Here is a 17511-nt window from a genome sequence, read left to right as displayed (position 1 = left end):
CCTGTAATGTTCCCCTGCATAGCAACAACTACTCTTGATAGATATTTACCTTGCAGCTAAAGAAAAATTACATAATCTAACCGTTACCCCTAGAACAGATGCAGAACATGACCAAAAAAAAAATGGAGTTGTAAAAAAATTGTGTGTGCTGTTCAAATGTCTCACCGTGGCCATCGCCAAAGATATTCATTGTGCCATCTGCCAGACAAAATGAAATTGCAATGAAAATAAAGAAAACCCCCCCGACCTCAGGATGTAATTTCACTAGCTATCCACGGCGCTAACAAAGTGTTCCCGTGGGATGAATCTCGCACCTTGCCACGGCACCGGTAACAGTAAATCTTGCTGCATCTGTAATCTCGGAGCTGGTGGATTTATTTGATGCAGGGAGTTAGCGACTCCATACCCCAGTTTGTATGGGCACACATTTCATTGATCTCCTTCCCTAACACCTCCTGTAACAACCCTGTAAATCTTTCATCTGAGCAAAGCATCTTAATACAGTGACACAAAGGGGCACAGGGTCAAAATAACAATTGTCAATAATGTTGTTTTGTTTCTGCTTCTCTCTATGCAGTGGAATAAATCCATAAGACAGTATAATATTGATAGTGTAGGACCTGCCAAAATGGCTTTACTTTGACGTGGTCGCAGGCTTAAAATGTTTTGCAAAAGGATTGCACTAAATGATCCACACTTAAGAATATGGATACAATACGTAGTAATGTACTACATAATTTGTCATTGGATGTATCATTGGGGCTCTCTTGTCTTTTGTTGTATACATTAGGTCACTATGCCTGCAGCACGCCGATTGACATACACGAGTTTGGGTTTTGAGGTTGCTAAGACCGTATATCTACAGCACTATGCCTTAATTGGCAGAGTGATTAATTTGTGCTTATAAGCAAGATGTTTGACAAATCGTAAAGGGATTTAACCATCTGTATTTTTATTGTGTGTCAAAATCTGCTAGAATTGTTGTGGCATCAAATCTTTAATTCTGTTTTTATTACTATAGTAATGAAATTATATCAAACAGTTCTAAAAATATGGAGTACTGTAATATCTGGCTAGATTAGTAAGCAGGATTTCAGTTGTTGAAAGTCTAGAGGCAGTGTTAAGAGATGCCGGAGACACTGTGGCTCCCTTCTGTCCCACGTAACACAGGAGAATAAAACCGCTAATTTGTTTCCCCTGGAGGGGCTGGTGCTACATTTACAGGTATAAATATATGCGGTTCCCCAGATGCTGAAATGAACGGGTTCAAGTCCAGAGAACCACCGCTTCTTACCCATGTTTTAAAAAAAAAAAAAAAAAAGAGGGGGGGGGGACACGGACGGACGAGTGGTAAAAATAAAGTAGGAGTTCCCCCTTCTCCTTTTTAAAGTATGCATCAAGTTATTCAGAATATCATGGCAGCAGAGGACCCAACATCAGCACGCTCTCGGAACAAGGCCTCATTCAAATGCAGACTTACTCACAAACCCATGGCGCAAAGAAGATTCCTTATTTGTACTGTTTTCACTCATTACCAACTCTCAATGAAAACATGCACGAACATAAGATTGTAGACCAATAACTTTCATCAGAGGCCCATCGTACCTTCATAGTTTAAGTTACACTAGGTAAATTTAGCATTGAATCAAGCACAGACGCACTGAACATTTCAATGAGTTTTTACTTGACTTCCTCATTGTATGAGAGAGGGAGGTAAAGGTATGGTTGAAAAGAACAGAATAAAGCATCTGTCAAACAACTCCGTCTGCTGTGTGCAAATACAAAAAAATAATAATTCTGTAAGCAGAAATATACAAATGTTTACAGTCGGCAGGAACTGCTTCTTTGAAATCTGATTTGCCTTGCAGAGTATGGTGGCTTTGATTCAGTGCAAAATGGCGTTAAAAAAAAAAAGAAGCAAATATTACTTTGCATTTCAAACTTCTCACATAAATCTGTAAGTGACCAGTGGCCATGGGTTTATTAAACATGGCCACCATTGTGTATTTATAACTTTAGCCTCAACAGTATAATACAAACTGCTCAAGCCTCATTCCCTTTAGTTTTATCTGCTGCAGTATTTCGAAATGTTACATGCAGATTACAAAATGTGAAACAAACATAATTTGTGTTACATAGATACGACCTTTTACTTTATTGAAACCAAAATATTCCTTGCAAAGGAAGTCTGCTGCTATAAAAGGCCACAAAAATGCTGCTCCTTATTCACCTCTCTGAATGCAATCCTTGCACACATTCAGCTAATTCACCACCACAATCACTGCTAGACAACTTTAAGTCTGGCTATATAGTTTAACACATTTACACTCTGTTTTACAGCAAGTCTTCGTCTTGAATAAATATATATATATATATATATATATATATATATATATATATATATATATCCAGGTACCATTCCTCTGAAAATGTAGGAATCGCACTATCCCGTTCCTTCAAGAGAACCCCCCACAGCCATGAAGACCGCACTGAATTATTAATTGCTACCAGTTTCATACTCTAAAGGCTAACCTTTTGGGGCGAGCTAGAGAACTAAGACCACGATGGTCCATTTTTATTTGGCTCCACTGTCACCATCATGACAACTAGCACACTGAATTTAGATTTCCATCAGATAATGTAGATTTGGTGAGGTGACATTATGGAATTATAAATGAGGGATTAGGGGAACTGTGTAGATGGCTCAGCCCTTTTCTGTGGAATTAAAATGCCCTATTCTTTTAGAGAGATGGAAGCCATTCCAACAGCTTCTCCCCATCTGGTTGTACCTCCGCTATCGTTGATACACTGCTAAAACAGCTTTAGAGGTTACAGAAAGACAATGCCATTGGGAGAGTTACTAGGAATCAGAGTGCCACATTGGACTGACTGCACGTTTATACTCTTGTTCCTCTGGAAATATTACTATCAAAAGCCCGGTCATGCTTTCTCCAATTGCAAGTCTTGCTTGCAACAAAGGGATCACCTTCCATTAGTCAAGTGCACACCGTGATTTTTATTCCTCCAAGCCTTCTGCACAGGTAGTGAGAGGAGAAGTAACATATGTGAAGGAGTTTAGCCTCTCCTCCTATATGTAGTCATCTTCCACAGGTTCTCCATTAACATCACAGTAATGAATAAATATGGCAACAACTCGCTGGAACACTCCTCTTTTCATCTGCCGTAACTCTGAGATCTCCTCGCCAATTGTTTCCATGCAAATGTCAGCTGAAAGCTGCCCTTTCCGCCGTGGTGCATAAATAGTAGCTTAGACAGAAGAAAAACGGTTTAGATCAGAAGTTCATTATGTCACATTGTTCCCAAATATACAAAACAAAAAGGTTGGATTCACACTATGAAATAGTGTAAGGTTAGTGTGGGCATATCAATATATGGCACACGAGACCTCACCGGGGTTCTATATTAGAGTATCATGTTACACTAAAAACCACAGTTCATAAACTGCATACATTTTCAACTAGGTACACAAAATAAAACCTAAAAACCGGTGTAAAATGTATTATTGCAATGAAGATGGATGTATAGTGAAAAAAAAGTATACAAACCAGTGAGGGTGATGATATAAATCTATCTCTCTCTATATCTATCTATCTCTATATCTATCTATATATGATGAAACAAGGAAAAAAGGGGAAGAACTGAATCTCAATCAGGAAATCATATGGAAATATCATGCATGAGGTACATGGGGAATAAAGTACACACTGAATTTGAATATCTTTAGATACTGCAGTATACAAACTAACCCATGAAATCACCTAGTAAGAAAAAGAATGGAGGTACAAACAGAAACAAGGAAAAAATATAGTGTAGTATGTTGGCTATTATGTGGCTTTAAATCAGATTCCAAAGTCCTCAAAAAAAGGGGATGACCCCTGAGGAAGCAGACAATTAACCACAAAACGCGTAGGGAAGAGAACATGTCGTCATGGTGACACATTGGAGTCAAAGAAAGCATGCGATTAATCTCCACCAGTGCCTATAACGCGTCACTACAGGAAGGCCACAGAGACGCCCCGACACCTGTTGGAGACCCATTGAAAGAGTGTTTCACCACCCCTTTTTATACTCTACTTTTGTGAGTGTATTAGTACCTGCTTTTTATCCACATTATACCAAACACACTACACTATATTTTTCCTTGTTTCTGTTTGCACTGACTTTTTCCTTCTAAGTCTTTTTTTTTCATAAACGTCAAAATGACTGCTACTCTGATGAAATGCAAGATTGGCACAAGCTGGAAAAAGGGTAGAACCAATGAAATGGGTGCCCAAGAAGTTAATACAAGTTACTGCTGTTTTACATTATAATATCTCAGTAATGTACGGTACCAATGAGGCACAGTACACATCTCGTTTAATTTTATTGTAGTGTATAAAATAAGTAACCCCAATTTAAAGTTCCACACAACAAAAATATAAATTTACCATTTAGAACGTTTGCTTCTTAATTCGTGATTTTTATTTACTTAATATCTGTAAAATGCACAAGGAGAAATACCAGGGGATCTAGGATACATGCTGCTTTTGCTAGGGGCTAGTTGGTGCTCATAAATGAAATCTCTGCAGCATTCTTCATTGAAAGTTATCAGAGCTGAAAACATTTTTTTCTCCAGAAAAGGTGGTATTGCACTTGTAATCTGTTCATTGCTGAGACAACATGCACTGAATTGCTGAGACATTGAAGAATTGCGTCACGCTTCAGTCTCTGTCCCACTATGCTCATTGACGTAGGGGTTGAAGGAGTAGCTCAGTGAGTCAAGACTCTGATATATGTAAACAATGACACAGAGTTTGAATCAGGGGAACCTGGTTCAATTGCCGGTGTCACCCTCGTGCGACTTTGCAGCAAGTTGCTTTTTATATCTTCCTGTGTCTTAGGCATCAAAAACAGATTGTAAACTTATCTGGGTAGGGACGGTCTGTAAAATGCCTCTGTGCTGCGTACCGTGCGCTAAACTGTAATTGTGAAGCGCTTTGAGTCCCATTGTGAGAAAAGTGCTATATGAAATAAAGCCATAATTATTATTACTACTTACTCTTCTCGTCATCCTCAAAGTCATATCTGGCGTAGCTGTTTGGTTCTGCAGTTCTGAGTGAGCGCAGCCATGGGAAATCAGTGATCATGGAGTAGGGGGCTCGATCTACCACACCTAATGAAGGGGTGAGAGTGGAAGGAGTCAGCAACTAGATCTTGTCATGGACAAATTCACACTTGTCACTTTTCGGGTAAGTGATTTGGTTGAGAACTTTTATTGCAAACAGCTTTATGCAAGAGTGCATCTAATACAAATCAAACATTGCTGTGTGACAAACACAAAACATACTGCTGAAAGTCCAAAACAGTCTAACTCAGCGTTTCCCAAATGGTGGGTCGCGACCCGGCACCGGGCCACGGAACTAAAATTGCTGGGTCGCAGCGAGTCTGGCCGCGCGGTGCCCCCCCTGCTCAAGTTTAAAAAAATTGGCGCGATTCCCCCTGCGGTCCCGCACGCATGCGCAGGGCAAGGAGGGGCTCCCCCCCCCGCTCCCAACGTGGGACAGAGGAGGAAGTACCAGCTCCTCTGCGGCCCGCACGTTACGTGGGACGGAGGGGGAAGTACTAGCTCCTACTGCGGCCCACACGTTACGTGGGATGGAGGGGGAAGTACTAGCTCCTACTGTGGCTCGCTTCCCCCCGCGGCAAGCTTCCCGCGTTCCCCCCGAGCTCACCTCCCATGCCCCCCCTCCCGAGCCCACCTCCCGCGCCCCCAAGCCCACCTCCCGTCCCGGGCAGCTGCCGCGGGGATATCGGGGGCAGTAGGGGAAAGTGTCCGGCGGCAAGGTAAATCACTCCACCCAGTCACTGTCACCCACCCAGTCACTGTCACCCACCCAGTCACTGTCACCCACCCAGTCACTGTCACCCACCCAGTCACTGTCACCCACCCAGTCACTGTCACCCACCCACCTACCCACCCAGTCACTGTCACCCACCCACCCAGTCACTGTCACCCACCCAGTCACTGTCACCCACCCAGTCACTGTCACCCACCCAGTCACTGTCACCCACCCAGTCACTGTCACCCACCCAGTCACTGTCACCCAGTCACCCTCTCCCACCCACCAAGCCACCCAGTCACTGTCACCCAGTCACCCTCTCCCACCCAGTCACTGTCTCCCACCCTCCCAGTCACTGTCACCCACCCAATCACTGTCACCCAGTCACTCTCTCCCACCCCCTGTCACCCACCCACCCAATCACTGTCACCCAGTCACTCTCACCCAGTCACTGTCTCCCACCCACCCAGTCACTGTCACCCACCCAGTCACTGTCAACCACCCACCTACCCACCCAGTCACTGTCACCCACCCAGTCACTGTCACCCACTCAATCACTGTCACCCAGTCACTCTCTCCCACCCACCCAGTCACTGTCACCCAGTCACTGTCTCCCACCCACCCAATCACTGTCACCGTCTCCCAGCCACCCACCCACTGTCTCCCACCCAATGCTTCCCGCGTTCCCCCAGAGCTCACCTCCCATGCCCCCCCCTCCCGAGCCCACCTCCCGCGCCCCCAAGCCCACCTCCCGTCCCGGGCAGCTGCCGCGGGGATATCGGGGGCAGTAGGGGAAAGCGTCCGGCGGCAAGGTAAATCACTCCACCCAGTCACTGACACCCACCCAGTCACCGTCACCCACCCAGTCACTGTCACCCACCCAGTCACTGTCACCCACCCACCTACCCAGTCACTGTCACCCACCCAGTCACTGTCACCCACCCAGTCACTGTCACCCACCCAGTCACTGTCACCCACCCAGTCACTGTCACCCACCCAGTCACTGTCACCCACCCAGTTACTGTCACCCACCCAGTCACTGTCACCCACCCAGTCACTGTCACCCACCCAGTCACTGTCACCCACCCAGTCACTGTCACCCACCCAGTCACTGTCACCCACCCAGTCACTGTCACCCAGTCACTCTCTCCCACCCACCCAGTCACTGTCACCCACCCACCTACCCAGCCAGTCACTGTCACCCACCCACCCAGTCACTGTCACCCACCCAGTCACTGTCACCCACCCAGTCACTGTCACCCAGTCACCCTCTCCCACCCACCAAGCCACCCAGTCACTGTCACCCAGTCACCCTCTCCCACCCAGTCACTGTCTCCCACCCTCCCAGTCACTGTCACCCACCCAGTCACCCACCCAATCACTGTCACCCAGTCACTCTCTCCCACCCCCTGTCACCCACCCACCCAATCACTGTCACCCAGTCACTCTCTCCCACCCACTGTCACCCACCCAATCACTGTCACCCAGTCACTGTCTCCCACCCACCCAGTCACTGTCACCCAGTCACTGTCTCCCACCCACCCAATCACTGTCACCGTCTCCCAGCCACCCACCCACTGTGTCCCACCCAGTCATTGTCTAACTCTAACTTATACCCCAAAAAAGGGATAGGGCATGCATAATTTCATATGTCATTATTGGTTATACATTTGCTATATATTCCCCCTTCAAGGCTAACAGCTGTATCTCTCTTGCCTAAGGCTACAGTTATAGTGCAGGCGACGCGACGGCGACGGCGACATCAGGCTGCGGTCGCTGGAAAAATCAAATTGAGATGACTTCCAGCGATCGCGACAAAGCCATCACTCCGCGCTTACTATAAGCGCACGCGACGGCGGCAATGCATTTATTTTGATGCAACGTCGCTGTCGCCGGCACTATAAGCGCAGCCTGAGGCTACGTCCACGCTGCCGCTGAGGGCGCTTGGTGCATTTACTTCTGTGAATGTGAATCTGCACGGACACACTCACATGGCGCGTGCACTCCTGCACGTACGCTCTCCCAAGTTCGGTGCTTGGGGAGACAAAGAAAATTGATTTTGAAGCTCGCTCAGCAGCAGTCAATGCACACAACAAACAGCACATACACACAAATTACACACAGAAATTGCAAAATTATGCAGGACAGCATGCGCTCATGCTTGGAGAGTTGGTGACGTCACCGCTCTCAGCGGCAGCGTGGTCATAGCCTAACTCTACAAAAGAAAGAATTAACAGATAAGAACTCGAGGGTCCCACCTCAGGAAAATAAACACGGTCAGCTATTATAAGGTGACAGAAATTTCAGAGAAGAAAAAAGTCTTTCATATGTCTTCACTGCTACCCATAATACACTGTACACAAAACATGGCTTTTCTTATAGTTATACATATATTAATATAACAAATATTATACTTCCACAATCTCTACATGATTTATGCTGTAAAAGGACATTCACCCAGCAACATGTACGCGTGTGTGCTCGGAAATTAACTTGAATGCAAACAGATTACATTTAGATAGGCCTGTGATAGCCCAGCGCTTTTTAAGCAGTGCTACGTGTAAAAAAGGTCATTATTATCTAGCACCAACAAAATAGCCTACAGGGTGTCAAGTGCATCACTCTGTGACCAGGAATTGGGACATTTTTACACCCAGAGACAAAACAAGGTTGTTGACTCAAGGTCTTAATGTCCTAAACATCAACTGCCAATATCTCTCGTATACCACGAACAGTAATACAGATCCAACAAGTCAATATTTCCCACACACCACTAGAAAATAAATAAATCTTACCTTCCAGTGTGTAAATGTCTCGTCCCCAGGGGTACGTTGTATATCTCTTTACATCTTCCTCTGTCCGTGTAGCCTCGGGAAAGAATTCATACTTGATTAGCTCTCTGAGGAAGAAAAAAAAAACCGGACTAATGGACTAAAGCGCCAGGCACAACTAGTCAAAACAGACATAGGGAGAGAGGTGTGGATGTCCGATGTGGATGTACAAGGAGAAAAGGAAATGTAAAGCAGGAAAGTTACACAACAGGCTTGATTAAAAGAAGACCGCTGTGGTTCAGCTTATAGGCACTCACAGGCTGGATTATGCTCTTTGCAATGTTGAGCAAAAGGTCCAATCAATCAAATCAGTGGTTTACAGTGGAAAGATGGTAAGAATTTGTTTGGTTTTACTGCTCTCCACAAACAATACTGCTCACTTTGACAAGGCCTTTATTGTATACTTAATCTGTATTCACCATCAATTCACAATCAGTATTTGCATTTTCTACTGGCATAAATATGTTCTTGTTCATTTATCAGTTTGAGTTTTTTTTTGTTTTTTTTAACTAGTTTGTTTTAGGCACGTCACTTAAAATGTGTATCGTTTTTCTTAAGAGTAGAAGAGAGCCATGTACACAAAAATACAAGATTCCACATTTTAGGAGTGGAGGAGAAATATTTGTATATACACAGTGTCAATGTGAGTATATTGAGCGTGTGGTAAAATACAGCTGTGGATAAGTGATCATGATGGGAGTGAAATGAGAAATGGTTATGCATTATTTAGCATGGGAGAAGCACAGTGCGAGGTTGTTATACAGCCCAACAACTGTGTTGTGCAACCAGGGTTTGTGTCACTTAAGTGTGCCTCTGATTACTTGAAGATTTCCGCCCTTGGGTAAACAACAAATTAGGATTTTTTTTTAGAGCAATGTTGCGAAATTATTTAAAATACCAAGTTGCTATTAATATATTTGTGGTCTTTACTGTAATGCTAAGTTTAAGGCTGAAGCAGCAGCTCTGTGGTAATATCACTGCCTTTGCAGCGGGCACACACGCTCCCCCTGTAACCTTGGGCAAGTCACTCAATTTCTGTGCCCTGCACCAAAATTAGATGGTGAGCTCTATGGGGCAAAAATTAATTGAGAATGCAAAAACTATGTACAGCCCTATATAAATGGAAAAAATATATAGCAATGATTGGGTATTTATTATTCATTTTAAATCCAGTCATAGAAAGAAAACAGAACTGTTTCCCGCATGATCTATTCATTTATAAAATGTTGTAGCAGGAAGTAATACATTGAGAATTACCTCTAGTTGTTAAGTATGTCCTGGGTAGGTTTGCCAGGTGGCTTCTCCAAAAATACTGGGCACAATGGTGAAAGCTGCGATGACACACACACACACTCACACTCACCTCCAGTACATGCTGTTTCCACCTCTCCTTGGCCCCACACCCAAGCTCCCGACACCTCCTCCTGATTAGCTGCTGGGTAATGCAGTCAATCAGGATGGAGGAAGCGTCCCAGCCCCCTTTAAACAGCCCTGCTCGGGGAAATCACACGCCCCCCCCCCAAGCCGGTCAGATCACTATATCAGACACATACACGTCCAGTATTACCTCAATTTTTTTACTGGACAGAGTATCCAAATACAGGACAGTCCAGTTCAATACTGGTCACTTGGCAACCCTAGTCCTGAGCACAGTTAAGACAATTACATGGTTACAAATACATAGTTACATCAAGTGAACAAGGTTAACATTATATACTAGACATTGTATGCTCAGTTAAAGATAATATATGTTATAGGCGCATGTAATAGTTACAGACCAGATTAAAATATGAGACCGCTTTAGTTTTGAAAGAATCAGATTGGTTGGAACCAGAAGGCCCCCTCAGCCAGATGTCGCCATTTTCAACTCTAGGGTGCACCAGTTTCCTGAGATACTTACTGGTAAAGTTACCAGGTTTAAATCTCCCTCCATTAGCATCCTATGAACATATAGAGAGTATTTAAGAGGTTACTCACTGATTCACATTTGCTATGGTGTCCATCCAACTTCGGACACGCACCTTGTTTCTAACATTGGGAGGGTTGCTAAATTCATGTATGATACAGATGTGGTAGGGGTATGGTCCACTGAAAATCTTCCTTTCCAAAGCAAGTGTATCCACCTGTTTGGAAAACATAATGACATCTAAGAGCAATCGGTAGAAAACAAAATAAAAAAAAGTCAGAACTCCTTTATGTATCACGGTCCTTAATCCTTTAAGTCAGATTCTACATTCAAAATTTGTACATGTCCTGACGACCATCTACCATGTTACCTATCCAATCGCACGGTCATGCTTCCCACACTTCGCCTTTTTCCATTATAAATTAAGCCTCTTAGTTCATCTCTCATCTCACACACCACCCAACAAAACTACTTCCTTTCTGTCTCATTTGTATGCAATGTCCTTACCCAAAACATTTTTCAATCGCTCGTATCTTTAAAACAAATGTTCACCAAGCTCCCCCTCTAACATCAATTTAGTTGTGGGGCACTTCTCTTAAATGTATTATTTCCCTGTCCACCCTACAAAGCACAGTTTAAAGGGGCAGTCCCACATAGTAAATATAAGGCAAGTGCCATAAAATCTAATCATCCTTTAAGTTAAAGACTTACTTTTCTGTAGAAAATGATTAATTTTTACTGGGTGCGTCTCAGCTACTCTTATCTGACACAGTGTTTTTCCTTTTAATCTTTGCCGAAAAGTGCCATAATTACTGCCATACATATAGTGATTTTTTAACTTACGTTTCACGTGCTAGGCACGCTTCTTCAGGGGGAGGAGTCACATACCGTGATTGTGAATGCAGCATTTTAAGGTCTGATGTCAGGGAGGAGCCGCAGTACCGACCAGTAGTAAGTATCTGGTCAAGCCTCTAAATAGGCGTGATCTCTCGCGGCAAATTAAAGAATATGTACAAGGAGTGTATCTGAGTCATGATGACTCCAGATGTATATAGACATACATATCGTGCTAATGTATCGCGGAGAAGAGCAAGAGAGGACATATTTATAATGCAAAGGAGATTTTGAGAATAACGTGGATCTTTTATCAGTATCCAGATTGTATTGCCTAGGATGTAATGTAACCAGAACTACATGGGGATCTTATTAGGTACATCAACTCGTAACATATATCCACTAAGGGTATCGTATTAGTGTCCAAATATATAGTTAATATGATTAGATACAAAACCAATATAAGGACACTTTACCATCATAGTGGTCAGTCTGGCACCATAAAGAGCAACGTCCACAGATGGAAGAGGACACTTAAATCAAACATATGAATACAGGTAGGTGATCACAGTACAGGGCAAGCTACGTCCACAGATGGAAGAGGACACTTAAATAATACATATGGATTCAGGCAAGTCATCACGATGAAGAACAAGTAACGTCCACAGTTGAATGAGGACACTTTAGTAGTACATATGAACTCAGGTAACTCATTAATAAAGGACTATATTCGTATTGTGTAAAGTGTATTATTAATTCATAATAATGTCGAAAGCAAGCTGGATAGCTGCATCAAGGTATATCCAACATAAGACATTGAAGTCCTTAATGTAAATAGTGTTAGCCATCTAATGTAAGGATATATATATTTATAGTGCAAATAGGTGAATAATACAAAGTGAGGTGAACATATAATAAAATATAATATAATTCTAAAAACTAAAGTGATAATGATGATAATGTAACCAAAAGGTGCAAGACGTATGACGCGCACAAGGGGAGACGGCTTGTTTGTGCGGGGATATGAAGATAAGGTAGTATAGAAGCAGACACAGCAATATATCCATCCTTTTCTCACTAGACCAAAACAGGTATTGAGGCGCAACATACAGCAACTGACAAGCTGCGTCATGCTTGGTTTATCCATTTCGTGACGATGTCTGCACACTGAGGATTATTATCTCCTCCGTTACTTGGTGTGTATATTTATATACAGACAATCCTCTCTGGTTACTATCCAGGTAATCACCGTTTGTGACATTTATCTGTTTTGGTTACCCGTATATACCGGGAATTTTTTGACTTGTGTCTCAGCTTGCCCTCTCTGGTGGCAATTATGACTCTGCTAACAACTATTTTGTGAGGCTTAGTCTAATAACAGCTTTGATATATTAATTGTGATATTCATCCTATACACCTTATATCCGCATAGGACATTTGTTCCTACCAGAACAGTATATATTTAGATACTAGTTCATCCCTACACTTAGCCGTCTCTCCCACTGGGGATTTTAATTTCCTATGTTTATATGTTCCCTTTATATGTCTGTGTTTGTTTTTGTCATATATAGATTTATTAAAATGTTATTGTTATCTTTGGTTTTAATTGGCTTTTGAGTCTGTTGTCTTAGGGTCAATGGATCCTTTTTTGGTCCTTATAAATATAAATTTTCCAACTTCAGTGTGTCCTTATTTGGATACTGTAACTTTAGAGTGCAATTTATGGGGCTTATAGTGACCCCTTGTGGTCACCTGTTCAAGTGTTAGCTATATAATAATTACTGTTAATTTACGTAACAAAGGAGTATGAATTAATTTCCGTGAAGGAACTGCCCTTTTAAGGAATACAGTTATCGGCGAGTGGAAGAGATGCAATTCAGGTCTACTTTTCCCTTTATAAAATTTGCTCATAGAAAGTCCACTGACCTGTTGCATGGGACGAAGGTATATGATACGGTTTCTCTCAGGGGGCATCCTGAGAATCTGGTCCAGCACTTGCTCCATGTTCAGCTTCTTACATTGGGCATAGTCAAAGCGGTTAACAATTGGAGCATTCTCTACTTTCAAGTGCTTCAGCACACGGCATCGTGTGGCTGGAAACAAAACAGAAATATAAATAAATGGGCATGTGCACTCAAGTATCAAATCAAAGCTGCAGCATCTGGCTCAATATGCTTGTTAATAGGAGTGCAGAGGCATCCTACAACACAAACTAAATCAGAATTCCTATCTCCCCTCAAAAAAAAAAACAAAAAAAAAATCAGGTAATCATAAAGTTGTTTTTTTTCTATCTGCACTCCCCCCACATGCGGGCGTGCCCCCACAATCCTTACAGCACACACCACTAATGTAGATCTCTGTAAACTGTATTCATATCCGATGTTCCATTTTAGGAACTGGCCCAATTTCCTGTGGTGCGTGGCATGGATACCCCGTTTGAGGTTTGTACACTTACAACACATTTCTCTTTCAACAACTTTGGCTTAAATAATTTTGTTAAATAGTTGTTTTACGTTACTTTATTTTATTTTACTAGCGATCTCTGATTTCATCTGAAAACATTCTAATCCCACTTCTCCCCTTCTTCAGGAAGAACAGGACAGAACCATGACATACGACTGTTAGAATACAATTAAATGTGTGTTCAGAACTAGCAGAGGGAAACTTATTTCTATTTTGTTAGTGTTACTTGATCCTGAACTATTTTGCATAAGTATTTTCCTGTAAAGTGGTGCTAGTAGTTTGTTGTTCTGTATGAAAGTAGCAATTTTTCCCTGCCCGTATTTTGGTGAAGTGATGAGTAGACTTCACAGTGAGCATGCACGCACCATGGATGAACATCATTTTAGGACAGTCTTTAAGCACCATGTCAGTGATGCCACAGTTGGTCAGCGTAATGCCCACAAGGTTCTTGGACTTGAGGGTCAGCACCTGAATGACAGAAAATGGTTTCAGCTAAAATGGTTTCAGCTAATATCTATATGAGAACAGGTCAATATACAGAATGGGATACATTAAAGAATTAGTACCTAAGGTACTGTAGGGGTACCGCACCATATTACACTGTGGTATCCTGCAGCACTAAGAGGATTAAACACTTTGGAAGTTTCTAATACAGCTCAACCCCGTTATAGTGCGATCCGAAGCTGATGAAGCAGGGAAAAAGCTGCAGATGCGGGTAAGTCCTCGCGGAACCCATGATCGCGGCAGCCATTTAATTTTTTTTTAATGCAGTCTCATTATGTGGACCCCGAGTATCACGTTATAAAACAGGGTTCAGCTGTATCTGTTATACTTTCCCTGCTTAAGCAATGCTGACCAGAGAGCTGAGTACCACCCGCATACACAATTCCAAAATGTGAGAACCATCTAGATCAAACTATACATCCGTTGATTCAAGACTATTTCAGTAATGCAGCAATATCATCATTGTCAGTTTGTTAGTCATATTTATCAATGGATATTGTTGTTAGTCATATCTATATTTTGCTATAATTCAATAAAAAAAATATATTACAATACTCATACTCTGCAATTTCTCATAAGACGTCAATAAACAGCACAGAAAAATGAATTCAGTTAACCAAATTACTTCTAAGCACAATAATTTGATCATCAGTAATCAAAGTTAAAATAATTTTCACCATGCAGCACATAAATTAACTGCTCTAGCTTCAATGTATGTTATATAATCAATTTTGGATATTATTTCCCCTTAATGTGACAACAGCAGCTCATGTTATCCTTGAAAGTAAAAAGGCCCTCATTTCACATAAGCAGCACAATTCCTTTTTTTAAATTTTTTTTTTTAACAACACCCAATGCATGTTTTGCCCTTTCTGGATCTTTGTGTGCTGCTGATAAAGTTTATTGTTTTTGGATGCATTATGATTAATTGCATTCCAAGTACACAGAGCACCTGAAGACCAGCAAATGCAAGGCTGGTGCGGTAACATCAACCAGTGTTGTTTCTTCTTGCATAGGCACACACAATCTATGCCTTCCACATCCCTAGCAATCACCTTCCTTTTCTTAGGAGCCGTTACCTGAACATGGTCATCCTCAATGACAGGGTCACTGGTGCTGGTGGACTTGTCTGCAGTGCGTTTCCTCTTCACAGCCTTCCTGGGCTTCAGGTTTGTTTCTGCATGGATAAACAAGGTTGTTCGTATGCACAAAACTACTGCAGTCTCATTGATGGCTCACTGCCCTGGGAAACGTAGAAGTGCCTCAAGTTGTAGGGGATTGTCTTGTCTCAAACACCCTAATATCTAAAGTTCATTAAATAATAGCACACAAAAATGATCACCTCTACAATGCTTCACCACTATAGAGCTTTGCTCCAGGCATAAAATGCTCCTATATCTGGAACATGTACACTGTTCCCACGTACTTTGTCTAACAAAAAAAAAAAATCCCACCATCACCTGAGACACATACACACACACGTCACTAAAAAGACTCACCACTATCAGACATCAGTGGCACCCGAGAAAGCCTTGTACGTGCTCTTGTTAGAGGCCTGTGGGAGCGGTTCTCTCCATAATCTGTATGGCAGTAGGCAGGCGACGCACTTGAATCCCCCCTCATTCCTGTATTAGTCCTGTGAGCCCCACTTTCCGGAGTCCTGAGTGTGTATTCTGAGACATTTGCTGGAGAAGACCGGCTAGTAGATGGCTGCTGCCCCTCCCAACTCCCACTAGTCCTGTTTTGTTGCTGCTGTTCCCGTATCCTATTGTTGGAGCAGTGGGAGCACACAGTGCCAGACTCTTGCCTTGGCATAGCAGCGGGCTGAAAGCCACCAGGTCTGTTGCAGTTGCACACCTCTACGTCCTCCAGACAGCCATTTAAAGCCTGACCATTGGCTGAATTTTGGGGGGCAGGATCACATGCGTTCATCACTCCACCATCTGCCTCAACCTCAGCAGGACAGTCTTTTCCTCTGCTCCTCTCGGGTAGGTCACTGGCAGCTTTCATGTCGGCCTTTATCTGCTCGCTGGTTACCTGACATCCCTTCTCACAGCTGCTCTCTTCACTTGGCACCATCTGCTCTGTAGAACTCTTGACCTCGACACTACATTTCTTGCGCAATGGGGCTTTTCCTTTGCCACTAACCACTGAAAATCGACATTGATACATGGTCACAAATATGAAGGATATATGCACTGCCTATTAATGTTTAAGCAGTGTAACTTGCATACACAAAAATGTAGCTTAAATTACCTGTGCAGAAACGTCAGATCTGCAAACCTTACCAAAATTAAGAGACGTCACAAGTGAAATTACAGAAATCGAACAAGGACAGTGAAGACCAGCTTTTAGCTGAAAGTATACATTTGGTAGACCATAAAAGTTGACTTCATGTGACAAAATAGACCAATTCTGACAATTTTGGATTTCTACATTATACGTCGACATATTGCTGGCTTTCATCATCGAGATCTAGTCTATCGGAGTTTGTAAACATGTGGTTGCCGGCAATACTATGCAACTAAAAGACTTGGGATAAATAGAAAAAAGATGTATCCTACAGTTTTCTGGGTTACAGGCATACCCCGGTTTAAGTACACTCACTTTAAGTACACTCGCGAGTAAGTACATCTCGCTCAATAGGCAAACGGCAGCTCACGCATGTGCCAGTCAGCACGTCCTGAACAGCAATACCGGCTCCCTACCTGTACTGAAGCTGTGCGCAAGCAGGGAGACTATAGAGCCTGTTACACATGCGTTTTTTACATCAGTTATGCACGTATATGACAATTGCAGTACAGTACATGCATCGATAAGTGGGAAAAGGTAGTGCTTCACTTTAAGTACATTTTCGCTTTACATACATGCTCCGGTCCCATTGCGTACGTTAATGTGGGGTATGCCTGTACATCATTTCAGTTATCATATGCCCAAGAGTGAATAATGTTCAAATTACAAATTTATAACAATGAAATACAAATAAAGGGGCGGCACAAACAAATCATGCAAATCTTTAATTAAAGACGCAAACATGTAGGTCAGGGAAACACCAAAGCCTGTACTAAAACTACAGATGAAACCAAACTTCTATTATAGAATATATTATTAATAAGGACTCCCAAAATGGTAC

At 42.6% G+C, this 17511-nt stretch overlaps 1 protein-coding gene across 2 annotated transcripts in view; it reads right to left on the bottom strand.

Annotated features, from left to right (window-relative positions):
- Positions 1–1663: 1663 nt before the first annotated feature.
- The window catches only part of FBXO38 (F-box protein 38), a 37028-nt gene continuing 21180 nt past the window's right edge, over positions 1664–17511 (bottom strand). For both annotated transcript variants that reach the window (XM_075600933.1, XM_075600932.1), the window contains exons 15-22: positions 15878–16528; positions 15458–15555; positions 14240–14342; positions 13338–13504; positions 10649–10794; positions 8636–8739; positions 5060–5173; positions 1664–3267 (exon numbers count right to left, since the gene is read on the bottom strand). In XM_075600933.1, the coding sequence (XP_075457048.1) occupies positions 3089–3267; positions 5060–5173; positions 8636–8739; positions 10649–10794; positions 13338–13504; positions 14240–14342; positions 15458–15555; positions 15878–16528 (1562 nt within the window). In that variant the 3' untranslated portion in view covers positions 1664–3088. The remainder of the gene's footprint in view (positions 3268–5059; positions 5174–8635; positions 8740–10648; positions 10795–13337; positions 13505–14239; positions 14343–15457; positions 15556–15877; positions 16529–17511) is intronic.

Source organism: Ascaphus truei, chromosome 5, assembly GCF_040206685.1.
Source record: "Ascaphus truei isolate aAscTru1 chromosome 5, aAscTru1.hap1, whole genome shotgun sequence".
Classification (NCBI taxonomy): domain Eukaryota; kingdom Metazoa; phylum Chordata; class Amphibia; order Anura; family Ascaphidae; genus Ascaphus; species Ascaphus truei.
The sequence above is the reverse complement of the archived record's forward strand: the minus strand, read 5'-3'. Positions and strand labels throughout refer to the sequence as shown.